The 18289-nt window shown below is 38.3% G+C and overlaps 2 protein-coding genes across 12 annotated transcripts; both read right to left on the minus strand.

The window, feature by feature from the left end:
* Positions 1-787: 787 nt before the first annotated feature.
* On the minus strand, positions 788-2440 carry LOC131334677 (acetylajmalan esterase-like). The gene is made up of 5 exons (XM_058369820.1): positions 2126-2440; positions 1839-2048; positions 1604-1756; positions 1231-1500; positions 788-1125 (listed from the first exon to the last, which is right to left on the minus strand). Exons 1-5 carry the CDS (start codon positions 2403-2405, stop codon positions 908-910), a joined length of 1131 nt encoding a protein of 376 aa, XP_058225803.1. The 5' UTR covers positions 2406-2440; the 3' UTR covers positions 788-907.
* A 3293-nt stretch (positions 2441-5733) lies between these two features.
* LOC131334678 (serine/arginine-rich splicing factor SR30-like) lies at positions 5734-17358 on the minus strand. Of its 11 annotated transcripts, none has more exons than XM_058369822.1 (15): positions 17270-17358; positions 15979-16069; positions 11828-11893; positions 11591-11665; positions 11358-11463; positions 11054-11100; positions 10587-10644; positions 9214-9263; positions 9013-9069; positions 8704-8804; positions 8519-8623; positions 6767-6800; positions 6284-6373; positions 6110-6199; positions 5734-5972 (listed from the first exon to the last, which is right to left on the minus strand). In XM_058369822.1, the coding sequence occupies exons 2-15, from the start codon at positions 16063-16065 to the stop codon at positions 5958-5960; spliced, it is 981 nt and encodes a 326-aa protein (XP_058225805.1). In that variant the 5' UTR covers positions 16066-16069; positions 17270-17358; the 3' UTR covers positions 5734-5957. The 11 variants fall into 11 exon arrangements, 9 of the variants coding, with proteins under 9 accessions (XP_058225805.1, XP_058225807.1, XP_058225808.1 ...); XM_058369824.1 differs by lacking the exon at positions 17270-17358 and adding an exon at positions 16596-16954; XM_058369825.1 differs by lacking the exon at positions 11828-11893.
* Positions 17359-18289: the final 931 nt, after the last annotated feature.

Genomic DNA, 18289 nt, shown 5'->3' on the forward strand with positions numbered 1-18289 from the left:
TATTCAACTGAAATGTAAGTGTTTTATTAAGTGTCATGTACGATTGATCCTCGTATATTTAGTCTTTTTTAATACTTAAAAGCCAAGGGATTGTACGAAATATTCTCTGAGAATATATCTGCAAATGCAATCAGACCTGAAAAATCTCAACTACCCTGAAAATAAGAGTTTGTTGCTGAATATTACGGTAGAGTAAATCTAGTACCCTTGTCATATTATGATTGGTTCATCAACCATTGATCCTTTTCGTATTTGGATTTGATTGACTTTGACTTTCTCGTTGATGAACAAAGCGGGTCCACTTGATTTTGAATTTTTGTTGACCATGATCCCAGGCCCACTTGCCACGTGACAATTAATCATTGGTTCTTTCCAAAATGTCAAAAAGTGGGTGTAAACACACTGATTGAACTCTTTTTCAGATCCATAGGTTATTAATAAAAAATTGATTATGAGTTTTCTTTATTTTTCTTTCAATTTCTTAACTTAAACTTAAATTTATTGATTTCATTTCACATTCATTGAATATAGTCAAACTACATTTTATTCATACCAAAGCAAATATGCACCGTTTTAGGAAGTTTCACATGGGGGTGGGGACAAAATGTCAATAAGGGCGCCTCAAGCTGTAAATAAAACATCTATAAAATAAACGATTACATATTTCAATGCACTAGTTTATTGCAATAAAAAAAATTGTTCTGACTGCGTCAAAGGAAAAGGGGAAAAAAACATAGGAAAACATCTATTGACTTCAATCGTGTGTTTAATGATTGTTGTACTCCAATTTCCTGTAAACATGCTCAGATAAATTTTAGAGAGTATTTACAAGAAAGTATTGGAGTGCCAGAATTATTTTCGTAAATGTAAACCAAATTAAACAACCACGTACGTAGTATTGATCAACTTAAACAAAACACCGGAGCTTGGGCAAGATGTCATCAATGAGCCATCCAGCCATCCTCTTATTTGCTTCATCTGTCATATGAATTCCATCCCAACTTATGTATTTCTTGGGATGCTGACAAACCTGAACCCCAGGAGCTCCACACATTCTAGTTGGATTGAAATTGTAATCACCACCAGTCCCACAACAAGCCTTGAGCGTAGATTTGCTGTCAAAACCTAGAGAGAGAGAGAGAGAGAGAGAGAGAGAGAAATTGCGTTAGTAGTCAATTAATCTATAGTACTGATGTCTTTTTTCGTGTAGAAAGGAAAAAATAGACTCACCAAGATATTGCGCATTATTCAAAAGCCATTGGAAGGCCTGGTTGTAATCAGCATACACAATGACTACATTAGGATACTCTCTTTTCAATTCTTGGATGCCTTCCTGTAACTGTTTATTGTGGTAATTTGAGAAGCTATTGAGTTCTTTCAAGCAATGATGTTCATCGTAGGCAGTTGAGTTACTGGTTTGAAATGCTGTTAGATAGAGGGGAGAACAACCTCTCGGAAAATTGCCTGGGACTACCACCCTAATAGCTCCATAACTTATAACTCTCTGCAACCCAGATACGTAGATCATGATTAGATTTCATGGTAATTAAAAGAAAGTTGTTTAACTGAATCTAAGACAACTTAATCCAGCTTCTAGAAAAACTTGCCTTAACAGCAGTAATTATAGCTCCGACAACTTCAGGTACCATGGTTGTTACCTCCTCAATAGTTTTTCCTTCGAGAAATGCATAGTTGTAATCATCCCCTCCAATCTCTCCAACAATAAAAAGAGAGGTTTTTAGCTTCTCTGAGCAATCTGTTCTTCAATAAATAAAAATTGAATAAACGCAATTCAAAACTTTAATTTATTGAATTTGACCGAACATTCAACAACTAACCTCTCTCTTTGATGCAGGTATTGAAATATCCAAACATCCAATCCAGTTGCACTTTGAGTGAGCTGTTGGTATCTGGGTTTGCGATATTCATTTTGGCTAGAACCTCCATTGGTAAGGCAGTGGCGCCAGCAACAGCAAAGTTTACCCCTTGTTTGAAGTCCCCATCTTTTTTCTCGTAGGGACTAAGAAACGGAAGGCCGGACGCATGAGCTGCGAAATTCACAAGACACAATGCAGTTCAGTGACCCAAACGCCTTCAAATTGACGAAAGATATCATACTACATACCAATGAAGTCAATCATGAGCCGACCATTTGAGCAACGACCAGTTGGATGCTTGAAAAAAGTTTCGCCATAGGGAAGCCTAGCGTACACAGTGGCTGCCCCGATTGGCTTCTGTCGAATTAAATTGCCAGTATCAGAAATCGAGTCACCAAACTGATAAATCTTAAGAAAGTTACATTTTTTGAGCGAGCTAGCATTGCTCGGATTGGGTTGAAGAAGAAAAAGAAAGGAGTAGGCTAGTGTGAGCAGAAGTGGAGAGGAAACAAGCTGAGTGGAGACCATTGCTTAAGGAAAGAAGAAACAATTGCTCGGTCAAGAAATTATGACCTTTGGCTGTGAAATGTTTGTAATTAATTTATAGATGGGGTAAGCCTTGATCTGTCTATCAAGGGCTTTTTTTAATTTTTTTTAATTTTTTGAACTAATCTATCAAGGAATTTTTCTTTTTTTTATCTGGTCTATCTGGGAATCTGAATCCATATATAGCAATCATTATATGTTTATGGTAATTAAGTTGTTACTTGAAATAAACTCTCTCTCTCTCTCTCTCTCTCTCTCTCTCTCTCTCTCTCTCTCTCTCTCTCTCTCTCTCTCTCTCTCTCATGGAATTTTTTCAATAAGGTTAATTTGCTTATTTGTTTCATTCATTTTACAGAATACAAAAAAGTTTTCTTATATTTTTCTTTCTACCTTTCCTCCATGAGTCTGTTTCTTACCACACACAGAAGAGTTGAAAAGCAGTCATAGGGGCATGGCTCAAGTCGGCCTCACGGTCTCGTCATCTGATCAGACCGCCAGGAGTGGCTAAGTGGCTTCTACTTCTTCCCATCAATTTTATGATTTTATCCTGTCAAAATTTCCAGGAAGCACAAAATCCTGTTTCCAATCGTTAACAACCGTGGGAAAGAGAGCACTTGACTTCAATCTCTTCGAGCCACCAACCCGACAGAGAGAGGATTGGGGCCCTTTTCATGCTGCTGGCAAACCCGATACTGGTATCAGATCCAACAGATGTCCCTGTGTGCAAGGATTTGAGAGGTTGCCACATCAAAATACCGGTCATATACGACTTGTCATCTGTTTCGGTGAATGAAACTGTGAACGCCGCCACTGAAACCAGGAATTATGCATGTTTGTGAAACGATGGTGTGTGTCAGTCTCGACGGACTAAAAAAACTATGGCATGGCATGGCTCCCGTGCAGCTGTGTTGGATCAGCGTCCTCTATTTTCCTTGCCCGGGGAAATAAAACAAATTCATTGCGTGTGTCCGGTGGCAGAACTTCAAGTCAATTGGATTTGCTTTCTTGTTGATTTGCTTTTGGATTTGTTTATGGTTTGAAGATGTTGAGCTTAGTTTTGAAAACAGAGCAAAAACTCCTCAAAGAAACTAACTTCTTGGTTGGTAGATATGCAGCAAAGCTCGAAAGACTGACCATACGAGCAGCCTCCATGAAACATATTGTTATGAGCCGCATCGTGAACTAGGCAAGGATTGTTGAAGCTCAACTAGTTTGTTTATATAACGATTCGATTCGATTTCAAATTGAAGTTCAAGTTTGACGATCAAAAAAAAAAATGAAGACTTAAAAATAAATAAAATATCTTGGTACAAAGGTACACCAATTTCTCAGTACAAAGAATCTCTGGTGGTAAAGAGGGCATTTGTTCATGAGTTGAGTTCCAGGTAGTATCATATTATAAGAGCACTTTAAAATTTGGTTTTTTTACTTAGTAAAAGAAATTTATTAATCTTTATAAATGCTTACAAAGATTAAAAGTATCGAGGGCACACAGGCATACGTCACCCGAGACCTAGAAAAGGAAGGCAGATGCCAACCAAAACAGGCAAAATCAAAAGAAGCCTAACTTAACAACCCAAATACACCTAGCGATCCTCGACGTCCAAACTCAAAAACCCACCGCTGCGACACAGAACCCTGACAAAATTGAAGCGAAAAGTCCAATTTACCAGAAGGACCAAAAGAGAACACCACCAAAACCTACACAAGAAACGCAAGCACCCTATTCTGACCTTGAAAAACACGGAAGAATATGGAAACACCAGAAACAAAAAGCCCTGGAACACCAAAACAAAGGGTGCTAAAATTCCAAAGAAATAGAAATGTCATCCTCATGTTATATGACAAAAAGGGTTTAAAATGGACTTGTTAGTTAGAGAATGAAAAAATGTCGCATTTGACACTTTAAAATGCATTGCATCTAGGGCTGCAAACGATCCGAGCCGCTCGCGCTTAGTTAGAGAATGAAAAAATGTCGCATTTGACACTTTAAAATGCATTGCATCTAGGGCTGCAAACGATCCGAGCCGCTCGCGAGCGGCTCGGAGCTCGGCTCGATAACGGCTCGGCTCGGCTCGGTTCAAGACAAAAACGAGCCGAGCTCGAGCTAGTCGAAACTCGGCTCGAATTGGCTCGCGAGCTCGATTATATAATATATTTATATACTCCCTCCGTCCCTTTTTAAGTGTCCTGCTTCGTAACTTCAACTTATTAAAAAGACATCATCATTACACCTTTCACATCAACTTTTTCCTTCACTTTCCCTACTTACCCATCATCATTACACTTTTACTCACTAACTTTTCAAAATAAAATCTACTTTTAGGGACAAAATAGACAATACACCAACTTTTACCCCCCTAACTTTACAAAATGGACACTTATTAAGGGACAGCCCAAAATGGAATACTGGACACAAAAAAAAGGGACGGAGGGAGTATATATTTATATATTTTTTTTTTTTACATATTTATATTTATTTATTTATATATATATTTATATATATATTTGTTTCATAAACGAGCCGAACGAGCCGAGCTCGAGCTCGAGTCTTGCAGCTCGTCACGAGCTCGAGCCGAGCTCGAGCCAACTAAATTTTTGCCGAGCCGAGCTCGAACACTCTAAAACTCGGCTCGGCTCGGCTCGTTTGCAGCCCTAAATTTGCATCCGAACAATTCATCTTGTAAGCCTCGTCGAGGAGAGGGTTCACAAGAAATTAATTTGATCAAGCATTCATATGCATATGAACAAACCATTTAACGTAGACAATTTAAGTTTATGACTACATGCGGAAAGCAAAAGACAACTTGGTTATATACTTCTATACATTCAATTAAACTGTTTTTTTCAAACATACTTCTCGAAGAGACTTTCAAAGTGAACAATTCAGATTATTCTGATAAGCCCGCCATGGAGCTAAAAGGTGCAAATTCGGAGGGACAAAGAGGATTAAGCTACGGAGGATTGGGGTAAGGAGGGGAGCTTCACCCTTAGTCTACATGGAAGATATCATGAAATAGATCACTGGAAAGGGGTAAACACCATTCCATCAGCTCAAACTCAAGACTCAAAACTCGCAACCGTCCTTTGGAAAAGACCACTTGGTCCGTTATCAACCATATCGACCACTAGAAGCTATACTTGACTTTAAAGGAGAAAAGAAGGTAAATCATAACGCCCTTTCGGATGCTGGGCATTGAGCAAAGAATAAGAACAGAGGCGTGAAAATCAATTTCAGAAATCAAGCCGTGGTAAAATATCAAATAAAGTTTGAACCACGCAATGACTTAGTACAACAGCATCGAAAATATAGTTGAAACATAGAATAAATTAGCTAATGCTCCCAGGCAATAATCATACAGCAGTATATCCAAGTATACACAGCTACTAGCTAGTGCACACAGCTCCAAATCCAAAGTATAAAGTAGGCAACAAGGTTCTCACACAAGTAGTACGCACTAGTGTCTATTGAACAAAATGGTCTTACTTCAGACATATTCTCGCGACAAACTACTCAAGCCAACCAATTCTGTTTCAATCAGATCGTAGCTGCAAGAAACAATTAGGGTAGCAAGTTATGAACCAATTCAACCAAAAACAATGAAGTTTCTAACAAATCTAACCAGGGAGGAAAAAAAAAAAAGGAAAAAAGAAGAAGGTAGGATCTAGAAGGAAAAGAGAAATACCGATGGTGAAATGGAACGAGAACTGCTCCTGCTCCGTCTCCTGCTGGGACCGCGCATGGAACTTGTACTCACCCGTTTCTTACGAGGAGGCTGCAGGAAACCAATTCCATAAAAGGAAGATCATAAACAGCTTCATGTTTACACAAGTAGGATCTGGAAAGAAAAGAGAAATACCGATGGTGAAATGGAACGAGAAATGCTCCTGCTCCGGCTCCTGCTGGGACCGCGCCTGGAACTTGTACTCACCCATTTCTTACGAGGAGGCTGCAGGAAACCAATTCCACAAACATAATGCGTGAAGGAAGATCATAAACAGCTTCATGTTATCCCTTCCTTTTTACGTGTTCATTTTATGTACCCCCCTCCCGTCCCACTTTATTTATCCACTTGCAGAAGTCGTGCTCTTTAGTCAGATCAACAAACAATGCATTTTCATTAGAGTTTATTGGAATCAAAGATCTCAATCAGTTTTTTTAGACATTTATAAAATCAGCTACAAATAATAAAATATAAAAAAGCAGATTTTTATCGATGTCCAGAATAGAAAATATAAACAAAAAAAGGTACAGTAGTACTTTTGTTGGAGGAGAAGACAAGGGTACGCCAAATGAGGAAAAAAAAAAAAAAAAACTTAAAGAAGATTAAAATTTCACTAACCGATTGTAGCGGAGATCTAGATATTGATCGAGATCTGCAAAAGTTCCCAAAACAATGCAATTCAATATCCACAGCCTTTCTTTAAGACCTTTGATCCAAAAGTAGAATGGAAGTTCCACGCTTGAGTTACCACAAAATCAAACAATGCAAACAAATATTGCCAACAATCTTTATCCAACGGAGAGTTTTGGACCCAACAAAAATTCAGCCTCACCAATTGGAGAATTATTTTCACCATAAAACAACAATTAAACAGGTGAAATCAAGGGGTGAAAGACCTTGACTGAAGCACCATAACACATAATTCAAGGGACAAGACAAGAGTAGCGGTCCCATTTGTATCACTGCATTCCATTTAGGGATCCAGAGTGCATCCCCTACCACATATAATTTTTTCAAAGGGTTTGAATTTGTGTATACCCTATTTTGTGGTTGGTGGTACCCTTCATACTTCACTGAAATCCCACTTCCAAGTCAAATAGCATCCATTGGACGCATTAAACTTAAGTGTACCATTGAAAGGAATTATTGCCAGAGGTTCTCCTTGACAATTTTGCATACCTCCACAACCAAATGAGTTGCAGTAATTTGAGCACCATATCCCACCAAGCCCCTAACACGCAATTCCAGATCACCGCCAAATGCTGGATCTAGAAAACAAACAAGGCAACCTTCATAATCATTGGCATCAATCATCATAACCAGGCAAACTGGTAACCTTCCTCACTTAACCCCCTTCCACCCCTAGATTAAAAAAAGTACCATGCAGAGACGAGAGGAAATATGAATTGCATGGGATATTAAACAGGGTACGGCACAAAAATCCTCATAAAACCCTCTTCAGAATATAGCAGAACAAAAAAAGTTTTAAAAATAAACTTTAGAGAGCAAAAACTTTTGTTTTTAAAATCCAACATCAAAGCAGGTATATACAAACATCCAAGGAAAGATATGATTCCTTGATGTTTTAAAGAGAGAAAAGTGTTGCACCACAAGAACAACAAAGAACAGACGTGCATTCAATTTTCAGTGCAAATTATAAACACACAAATTGGTTTTTTTTTCCATTGATGCCATGGATGCCGAAAGGTGCTCATCAATGGCTTCTATTACCTCCACAACCCATCCTTCTCTCAATAACTTCCTTCCCTTTTCTTCTTCCAAATGACTTCCCATAGTTTACTTAATGTGCTCATAGAGTCATAAAACACAGTCCTCTGTGTATTGATAGTCAATACAGTTAAGTAAATGATTTCGGAGAATAAATAACCACCTTGATTCTGGACCTCTCCTCCACCCCAAAGAAAAGGATCAGTACAAAAATATAATTTTGGTCATCAAGAACTAAAAACTAGTTGGAGAGGCATCTAAAATCTGCAAGACAAGGACCAATCGAACTCAGAACAAGGAGCTCACAACCCAGGAAGTACAAAAAACTACTATGGCATTTAGCAGTATTATAAGCATATCCTGAAATGCAGATTAACTGGAGTCTCCAGCATTCAGATCCATTTCATAACCAAGATAAGATGTGAGGACGAGGAAAGATATTCAGAATTTCAGATAAAACCAGCTAGGTCATCTGAGAAATGAGTGGATACTAAAGCTAAAATTACCAGCAGCCTTGGTAAGTAAAATACATATAACACAAACTACTGTCATAAGTAGTCAATGGTGTTTTATACTTAACATTAGAACCTCAATCGAATAAATGTCCACACATCTCCCTGATGAAAGAGAAAAAAAGCATACCTTGACATAGAGCGAGGAGATGACTCAGAAAGGGGCTGTGATGAAACAGACCTCGAACGAGATCTATATTTAGACCCATAAGAATTTTTGACCCTTGGAGAGTTGCTGCGTAACTTAAATCTTAGTCATCCGTGCCAGCAATAAAACCATATTACAAGTCTAATAACCAAAAGAATGAAGCAAACCTTCTACTCCTGCTACTATAGCTATAGCTGCGACTGGGACTTCTGCTTCTTGCATGACTGGGACTCCTTGAGTAGCTACGTCTTGAATCACATTCCATAACCTAGAGTTCACAAAAAAGTAGAAATGGGACACTTATACACCACTTATATAAGAAAAGAAAAACATAACAGTCGTATTGCCAGAGCATATTGTGCAGCTGCCTTCAGAACTAGGTGGCTGTCTTGTACACTGCTTTGCCAATAACAAACAAACAACTGTAAGCATGGAAACAAGGTCTCAAGACTGTTAAGGGATCCTTCTTTGCCTACCCGAATATAAGCCCGATCAAATTGGTTACGGAACAGAGAATCATCAAGTTTCCTGATCTGCAGAGGGATGTTTCAGAAAAATAGTAAGGCAATTGTTGAAACAAATTCGTCATCAACCCAAAGAAAACAGAAGCAAAAAATGCCAATGTAGAAACTCCAATTTCTGGTACCGTTGGATTCTGTGGAATAAATTCAACTCACCGCATATCTCATGTCATCATAGCTTGTGTAGTCCACAATTCCTCTCATGCCTACAGAACACAATTAATTTAACCATCAATAACATCCTATTACAGAAGATGTGGATCTGATGAAATGAACTCACCCACTGAAGAAAGAGGCAACAATCTCAATCAGTATGCCAACAAACAAGCAAATTGTCAAATATCATGCTCCTCCAGACTACTGTTAGACCCAAACCACTTTTGAAGGAGATAAAACTGAAAAAGAATCGTGGCAGTTCTTGGTGCTTGTCTAGCACCTAAGGCCATCAATCCTCCAAATTACCATACATCCAGTGTCATTCCTTTAACACAATACTAAAAGTTCATATTTACGTAAGATCAAACTCACTACAATTAATTGCCCAGAAATAGAATCAATCAAAACAACAAAACACTATGGGTAAATTTCAGCAACACCCCCTCAAATTCATTGAAATCAATTTAATTCTAAATAATCACGCTACACTTCCTCCCTTTGCGAAAATGCCTAAAACTTAGGCATCAGTTACCAACCCAAATAATCTGACATCACCAAAATAATCCCAAAAATGTTGACCTTCTCTTTACCATTGTCTTGCTCCAAACCTCTTGCCCTCCACCATCACCGCCACAAAATCCACCGCCGCCTCCACACAAAACCATCAGTCATCTCCATGACCTCCAGAACCCAACTCATCTTTGTCACAACTTAAACCCATTGGCTCATCTACCAATGAGACCAAGCCCACCCAACCTAAACCAGTAAACCCTCTGCCACCTCCACCTGCCCACATCGAACCCATCCATTACGATGTGGGATTTGTCTGCTGACTGTTTCCTTAGAGCCTTGCCCTTTTATAGAACAAGTGAGATGAACTTCTTGCTTGCTTTTCCAATGAGATTACTGTGTCTGGGAAAAAAATTTCAAAAACCACATTGCTTTTTCATGCTTGCCCATTTAGACTAGATTTTAACCCACCGGAAATTCTTTCAAAATCCAAAATTATTAATATCATTTTAAAATATGTAACTATGACGTCACGGTTCAATTCCGGTTTACCCGCATTTGAACCAGTGACCCATCCACCCGGTCTATTTTTGTGGTTTATTCTGGTTTCTGAATTTCAAAACATTGTGTATCAGTACTGGCGATATGGCTAAGATAGATACCAGCCCATAAAATCGCCCGATACATGAGAGGTCCAAAATCCCTTTACCCAACGGTCTATATTTGGAACCCTCGTTGGGTCTTCCGTTTTTGGTATGAACGAGAACGATCCAAAGAAACATTTATAGCCAGAGCGTAATAATAAAATTAAGTAGACAACTTCCATAATGATATACATAAGGTAATAAGTGTAATTAACTTACCATCACGATCACGGAAAACTTGGGAGAAACAGACATCCCCAGCTCGGCGCATGTGATCCTACATATTGAGCACACATTATCATAAGAACAATGTCATGTTGTTTTGCATGTAGGTGGATTTTTCCATTTCCATTTTGCTCAGACCCCATTCCATTAACACTTTTTTTAGTTTTGTCCTTATTTGAATTTTTTTCGCGTTTGTTAGCTTTACAACTCACTTTTTTTCTTTTCCGAGACGGATCGGAAAATTAAAAAAGTGAGGCGTAAAACTGACAAACGCAAGACGAATCGGAAAAGTAAAAACGTGAGGCGTAAAACTAACAAACGCGGAAAAAATTCAAATAAGGACAAAATTGAAAAAAGTCCTAAAAGTTCCTATTGGAACAAGGTCTCAGTATAGTCTCATTTCTTTCAACCACAGTGGATTGTGCAAAGGAAGACTAAAGGAAAAGAAAACTCATTCTCACCTTCAGGTCTTGCCATGAAGCAGAAGAAGGTAATCCAGTAACCAAAACTGCAAAGAAAGAATTACAATGAGTTTCTAATTGCATGCAATTCCATGATTTAGAACAAGATAGAGGTATTCATCAATATTTATTTCTCTTCTCCCTTTCTGCGCCATCCAGGCCAAAAAGGGTCTTAGCCCTACACATATTCGCACCTGTACACATCTCGTGTCGTGTACTGTCAACCCGGGTGCTTCACCCAAAAGGGCAGGTCCATGTTTCATTGTGTGTGAGAATCAGAGAGAGATAGAAAGAGAATACAAACCACAGTAGTCAGAACGCCTCGAAACTCCACCATGACCACTACTGCTGCGATAACTGCTGTAACGATCCACTGATGATGACCCTCGCCCACCATGTGCATATTCAACCTATAGATAGAGAACAAATTGAAAGCTGAAACAGATCACAAAACCCTGAAAAACGAAGCGACACTAATATTTGTAATAGCAACGCAATTGGAGAGAGTTGATGAACTAAAATAGATGGATAACTTACACGCAATCTATGCCCATCAAAATCATAGCCATCCCGACCACGAATGGCATCTTCAGCATCACGATAATCTTCAAACTGAATTGCATATAACCAAAACCATTTTTCAGAAGAAAATAAAAAAGTGGAACAGAATGAAACTGAATAATAATAAAACAACTCACTCATCTATGAGAAAATTCTACTATATATATGTTCTAGTGTAGTTGTTGGCTTGTAGCTTTCAAAATTTGCACTCACCTCAACAAAGGCATAACCAGGAGGTCTTGGAGGGATTTTCAGATCAATTTCAACGATGTGTCCGTACTGAAAAGAACCAATGCAAAAAAGTTAACGAAGACTTGGCCAACCTCTCCACCCTAAAAAAAGGTCCTCAAAGAGGGAAGAAGAAGAAGCATAACTATATAACTAAATTTGCCCATCCTCCCTTCTCAAATCAGCAATTATGTTCCCACCAGGCACCAGTCACTCAACCATTGTCCGCTTCAGTTAAGGATGATGTTCGTCTTATCATTAAAACCATCATGCTTAAAAACAAACCATTCTAACCAGTGTTCTAAAAGGCGGCCGCCGGGCGCTAGATGGTGACTGTTTATCTAAAATTCTACTCGGTCGAGATCCACAGAGTTTGTGGAATGGAATGCTGGAATGTGGATGTATGAAAGTAAAGTTTGGTTCCTTGCCATTTTTAGGACTTCTTTGGAAGCAAACTATGAAAGAGAGAAGAATAACAAAAGGGATCTTTTATTAAACTTCAAAGAGTACAGTCGAAGATAACAAATAATTTTACAGTCGTCAGTGGTTACAATACTCCTACTCCTAGAACTGGAATGTAAAGACAGAAAAAGTAAATGACCATAAAAGTAGAAGCCTTTGGGCGATTGATTGGGGATCTTTTCTGACTTCAAAGTCTTATATTTATAGGCCTACTACTTTCCCTTTCCCTTGCCCTTGCAAATTCAAATTTGGACAACTTTCCTCCTTGATTCAAACTTGGGCAATTACTTGTCTTGAATTTGTGTGTCTGAATTAGGTAGTTACTTGATCCAGCCATCCAGGTGTCTTCTTCTCCAACATCTGTGATTCAACCACCTTTTTATTGATCCAAACTGCTTCTGCATTTCTTGTTCCTTTGCCATGCGTTCTTAAGAGCTCCATCATTCTTGACAGGCTTAAGAATCTGCCAAGTGTCCTCTGTTTTAGGTCTCGCACGGCAGTGGTAATTTTAGGGTGTAAATAGCGACCTGCCGCCGCAATTACACCTCTAGGCATTTTATTAGGCGGCCAGGGAGACTTGGCGGAGCTCGGCGCAACTGAGTGGAGCTAGGCATTGTAATTTACTATTTTTTAAAAATTAAGGGGCTGTGGTGTAATTTTTGTATCATATATTACATTCCAGAGTACCCAGTCAATCAGCCCTAAAAGCCAGTCCTCTATCTCTCGGTGTTGACTCTGTGTGTGTGTTTTTTTTGTATGTGTGGACTGTGGTGATGACTGTTTGTGTGTTTTTTTGTATGTATATTTCTAAAAAAAAATATTTAAAGCAAAACCGCCAAATCTCCCGGTGGCACCTAGGCGGGCTCGGCGCTTGGCAGTGGGTCACTGCCCGACTAGCGCTATTTAGAACACTAATTCTAACCGATGGTTGAATAACTCCTCAATTTGGCCGATGATGCACACTGTAATGAATCAGTCACTATTCCATATAAGGCTTGACAAAAAATCTTTGACCTCTTGACATACCCATGCTAAGGTACAATAATGTTTTAATGATACCATCCTAGACGTTGTAACTATGAAGGGAAGTCCCATATCTCCTGGGTACCAAAGTAATATGAAGTATATAAGTGTGAGGCACCCTCACTTCAATAGCTAGCTTGTGGGGTTGAGTTCTACCCAAGATCATGGAACATAGTCTCACAACTAGGTACTAGAGAATCAGAGATGGGTAGGGTGCGCGTCTTTGGCTTGGAAGCGGCAGCCGGTAGGTGCTGCAAAGTGCACACGCTGCGCGGCGGGAGGAAGAGTGTGAAGCAAAATCCCACACCTCCCAGATACCAAAGTAATATCAACTATTTAAGTATGAGGGCAACCGCACTTCAATAGCTAGCTTTTGGAGTTGAGTTCTACCCAAGATTGGGTAACAGTAACAAGTGATTTAGAAAGAATGAATGCGAGGCTACATCCAAGGTCAAGCTACTGTCACAATACTCAAAAGGATGTGGAAAACAAAAAGTCTTCCGACAAAGCAAAGCTTATCAAGAAGGGCTCCTATGTCCCCTTCTCCTGACGATACATGTCACTTTCCAGTACTTCTCTTCCATTCAGCACCATGCCTATTCCAAGTTATCTTTCCAAATTTTGATAAACAGCAAAAAAAAAAAAAAAAGATTCTCAAAATGTCTACAGTGAACATAGATAAGATGTGAAGTGGTAGAGGTTCAGACTTAAGATTATTTGGCATTAGTCAAGCAAGCATTAAGGTTTTACCAAAGCATATTCATTATTCCATCATGACAAAAGTGAACGAGGATATGCCATAATTCAGAGCATAAAAGAAGGTCCCTTGCATAGAAGAGAACATAAGATTCAATGAGGTCTGGGGCATGCACAGAGTTCCTACAGAGTTGAAGTTGGTATAGGTCCTGAGGGGGTAGTTGGCTGGTTTTCCTTTTGTTTGCCTTTTTAACAGCCTATTCTGGCTCTGTATTAGCACAGTTTGCTTCTGTTTTGTTTGTTGGTTTGGCTCTCAAAGGTTAAACCCTTGGCCTGCTGTTTGTGGTGTGGTTCTTTTAATAAGACCATCTTACAAAAAAGCAAAGGGTTGTCCCAACCAGTTTTTAACGAAATCAACTAAAACCCACACAACCAACCCATGTATACATCCCTTGTTCAACCAACATTAGTTTTGGGCCTTCTGGCATTTCTCTTCTCCCAGCAGTTCCCTCAACGCGGAGCATGTCTTTCATTGTTACTGGTGTAGATCCTTTCATTCTTAGAGAAAACCATCTCAGTTGGTTTTTCTACGCGAACACCTCCTAGGCTCCTAGCCCCAATCCCTCCCTCTCTCCCAGTCCCATCAAGGCCACCCACCTACTTCTCCCACCTCCCACCAGCAGAATTACCTGCCAGCTGCCCATCCCCATTTTAGATCCGTGGAAGTGAGGAACAATGGACATTCTTTGAACCTTTTATTTGGCCAGATGCTACTCTTTCCTCTCCCTACCAGAACCAGTGTAGTAGTCCATGATGCATTTTAAAATTTCTGTTTGGCTGCTAATGGTGTTGCTCCTGCACCACTGAGCATGCAAAGATTTACAATGAACTTATACAGGGAGTTAAAAATCTCTTGAGGCATTAATGGAAACAAAAATTTGACAACTTTGTGCACCAAAAGTGTGTGTTGGTTTGTGTGGAGCATTTAAAATTGCTGTGCCAATTAACTGTAAGTAAATTTCATAGAAGAATGTACGTTGATATATATACAGATCACAAAATAGATAGAATATCCATCCATCCTAAATGTAAAATTTCAGTACTGAAGTCTCGCCATTCATGTACGTCTACGTGTGTGCGCGCGCAACCATATGCACTCCCGTGGAACATAAAAGATGAGAAGTCTAAATCCAAATGCATATAAGCCGATTTCAACTACAGAATGAAATAATGAAACAATAAATATGAATTTGTTTTTGATGCAGAGCATACGTCACTCTTACCAAGGCCAAGTGGGCCCACTAGTTCACTTTATTTGAGTCTTGATTAGATTTATTTTTAGTTTATCTTTTAGGGTTTTGGGTTGTTTTATGTCGTATGTTAGTCCTATAGACATAAGTTAAGCTCCTAGTCTTTTTAAATAGTCATGTGACTGTCATGTGAGTTTTAATTATCTTGGAAGGCTAGGATTGAAGGGTATTTTTGCAATCAAGGGCTAGGATGCTAGGGCCACTATAACCGTAGTATAAATATTCTTCTACGAGTCCCTATATGCAGTTTTTGTTGAACATTTCCAAAAAATATAACATTGTGGTTCTTCTTGGGTATCTTTGCCCTATAAACCCATCTATCCTTGTTCCGCCTTCGAATCTTACTATTATCTTTCTCTAATCTCTTTGATCTTGCTGCCGGAAATCCTCCAAGAGTTTACTTTCTGAATTTCACTACCATTGGGCATCTTGCTGTACCAGTTTTCCTTTGGCTAAGTGATTTTATACCAGCCTAGCTGCAATAAATCAGTCCCTGACAAGAAATAATGAACTGAACTCACAATGCAAAACCTCCATCATGAACAGGATATATAATTGATCTAAACACAATCATAAGCAAGCTGTATTTGAATCAAATAGTTCAAGAAACTACTTTTTCCAGTATAGGCTAAGTTTGAAAAGAACCTTGTAAAATAGATCTTCTACTTCTCTTTCGCGAATATCACCAGGAAGATTGCCAACATAGAGCATCCGGCTCGCACGGTGACTCATTGTCCTTGAAACCATAACAAAAATTTAGAATGTTGACAAAAAACATGATAGGAACATGCACCAACAGCCTATCTAAAGTACTACGAATACGGATGGATTGACAAAAAATATGATACGAACATACACCAACAGCCTATCTACAGTATGAAAAAAGCAGAACATGCTCGAAAAATAAACATTTTCCAGTTAGAACTTCATAGGCATTGGACTGCATGACAAAAAGAGAGCAAGCATCAAATATTAAATTAAAAGAGTAAACCCTACATTTGGCTCAAAAATTAAAACTTGGGGATGTAATAACACAAAATCTGCCTCAATACCAAAAATATCTAGTGAACCATCACAGAATATCATTGATTGACCAAAAACTGTTATCAAAATCAACTGCTGAAAATTACCCATTAAAGAACTCAAAATAAACAGAGTTTCCATACAAGTGTCCAATCGAAAAACCAACTATGCCATAATGATTTCAAAGATGTAACTAAACAACATAAGCGCTAAGAAACCTATTAGAGGTGAAAATTTACCATCAGAGTCAAACAACCCAAACATAATCCTGTTGTCTTTGCAAACCCCCATGATCTCAAACCAAAGTTTCCAGTCTCTCTTTGGTCCGGTTACAGACACCAAATGATATTGCTTCACAGAATAGCTCAAACTTAGGTTTTGAGAGTTTATCTACTGATTTAAATATCAAGTTTTGAGAGCTAAAAATTTACGAAGAACCATGTAATAGTGATTCGAAATCCTTAGGCAGTGCCGCAGTGTAAAGTAATGCATTTCGCTCTCACATCAAGTTGGGCCTCGCTAGTGAACAATGGGTTTATTGTCACAGGACTAGTCAAAATACGCATGAGCGGGCCCGGAAACCTCTTTATCAAACATACTATGATCCAATAATAATAATAATATATATATACATATATATATATATATAACCAAATCCCGTCCACTTCTAAATTCTTTCCTCCAGATTAGTTTCACAAGATACAAATAATTAAACCTCGTAGAATTTCGTTACAAGTGACCATCAAATCCCTCCATTCGAAATCCGCACCAATAAACCACAGAAATTCAACGCAGCGACGATTATCCGTGGGAAGAATCCACGAAAGTCGATAAAATAAGAGCTGATATAGATTTAAGTCGGGAAAAAAATTATGGTGATTGATTTCAGTGATGACAAAACAAAATAGCTTACCCAGGTAGAGAAGAGAGAAGAGAGTTTGTCAAGAGGCTTCGAGAAAGTTCAAAAGCTTGGGACTCTTCCGTTCTGTTGGTACGTGAGACAGTATTCTATCGTGCTCTTTATATATAGCCATACATATAAAATGGGTAAAGCCCTATATTTGGCCCACGTAGAGGCCCAGCCCAATAAGTATTGGCCCGGCCCCCCATGAGGCCTCTGTTCCTTTCATTTTCATTAAAGTGAAAAACCGATAAAATCGAACCAATCGGAAATAAACTAAATGGAAAAATAGGTTTCACGTATTTTGCATATATTGAAACTATTTCTGGACAAGAAAATTCACATCTAGCCTTTTATTGATATTTGGGTCTTTTTACTTAGAGCCCACTAGACTGTCGATAAGTTAAGAGAAAAAGATGAAAAATACAGGTTGCCAATGCGCATTTTATACTTTTTAATGTATTTCCACTCACTTTTGTCATGCTAGTATTTAAATTTATTTCTTAAACTGAGTTCTTGTAATTTTTTATCTTTTTGGTTTTATATGTTTTGTTCGTTTTTTTCTTCCTGAGTTTTTTTTTATTGGCATCACAATTTTTTAGATTAATTATATATCTCGACAAGAGGAATTTAAAAAGTAAAAAAAAAATTCACTAAAGACCAAAAAAAAAATCAAACAGTTGTCTTTTTTGTTTAAAGTGTTATCACATATGAATTTTTTCAATATTGATCCATATTTTTATACTTTTCTCGTTCCTTTCGTCGAGACGACTAATTAATCCAAAAACAACGACGAAAAACTCAACAAAAAGTTGCAAAAAGTACAAAAATACCGAAGAAAAATTTAATCAGAAAAATCTTACAAGATACAAACGATGAACTGCTTTTAAGTATTTCCCATCGTGCCAATGGAGCACCATGTGACCTATAAGCAATTTTCTTTCATATACTAATATTGAATATATAAAATATTATAGATTGTGAGATATAAACAATTTTTTAGAACGTCCAAAAAAGGAAACAGGCGAAACA

Source organism: Rhododendron vialii, chromosome 7a (genome assembly GCF_030253575.1).
Source record: "Rhododendron vialii isolate Sample 1 chromosome 7a, ASM3025357v1".
Lineage (NCBI taxonomy): Eukaryota > Viridiplantae > Streptophyta > Magnoliopsida > Ericales > Ericaceae > Rhododendron > Rhododendron vialii.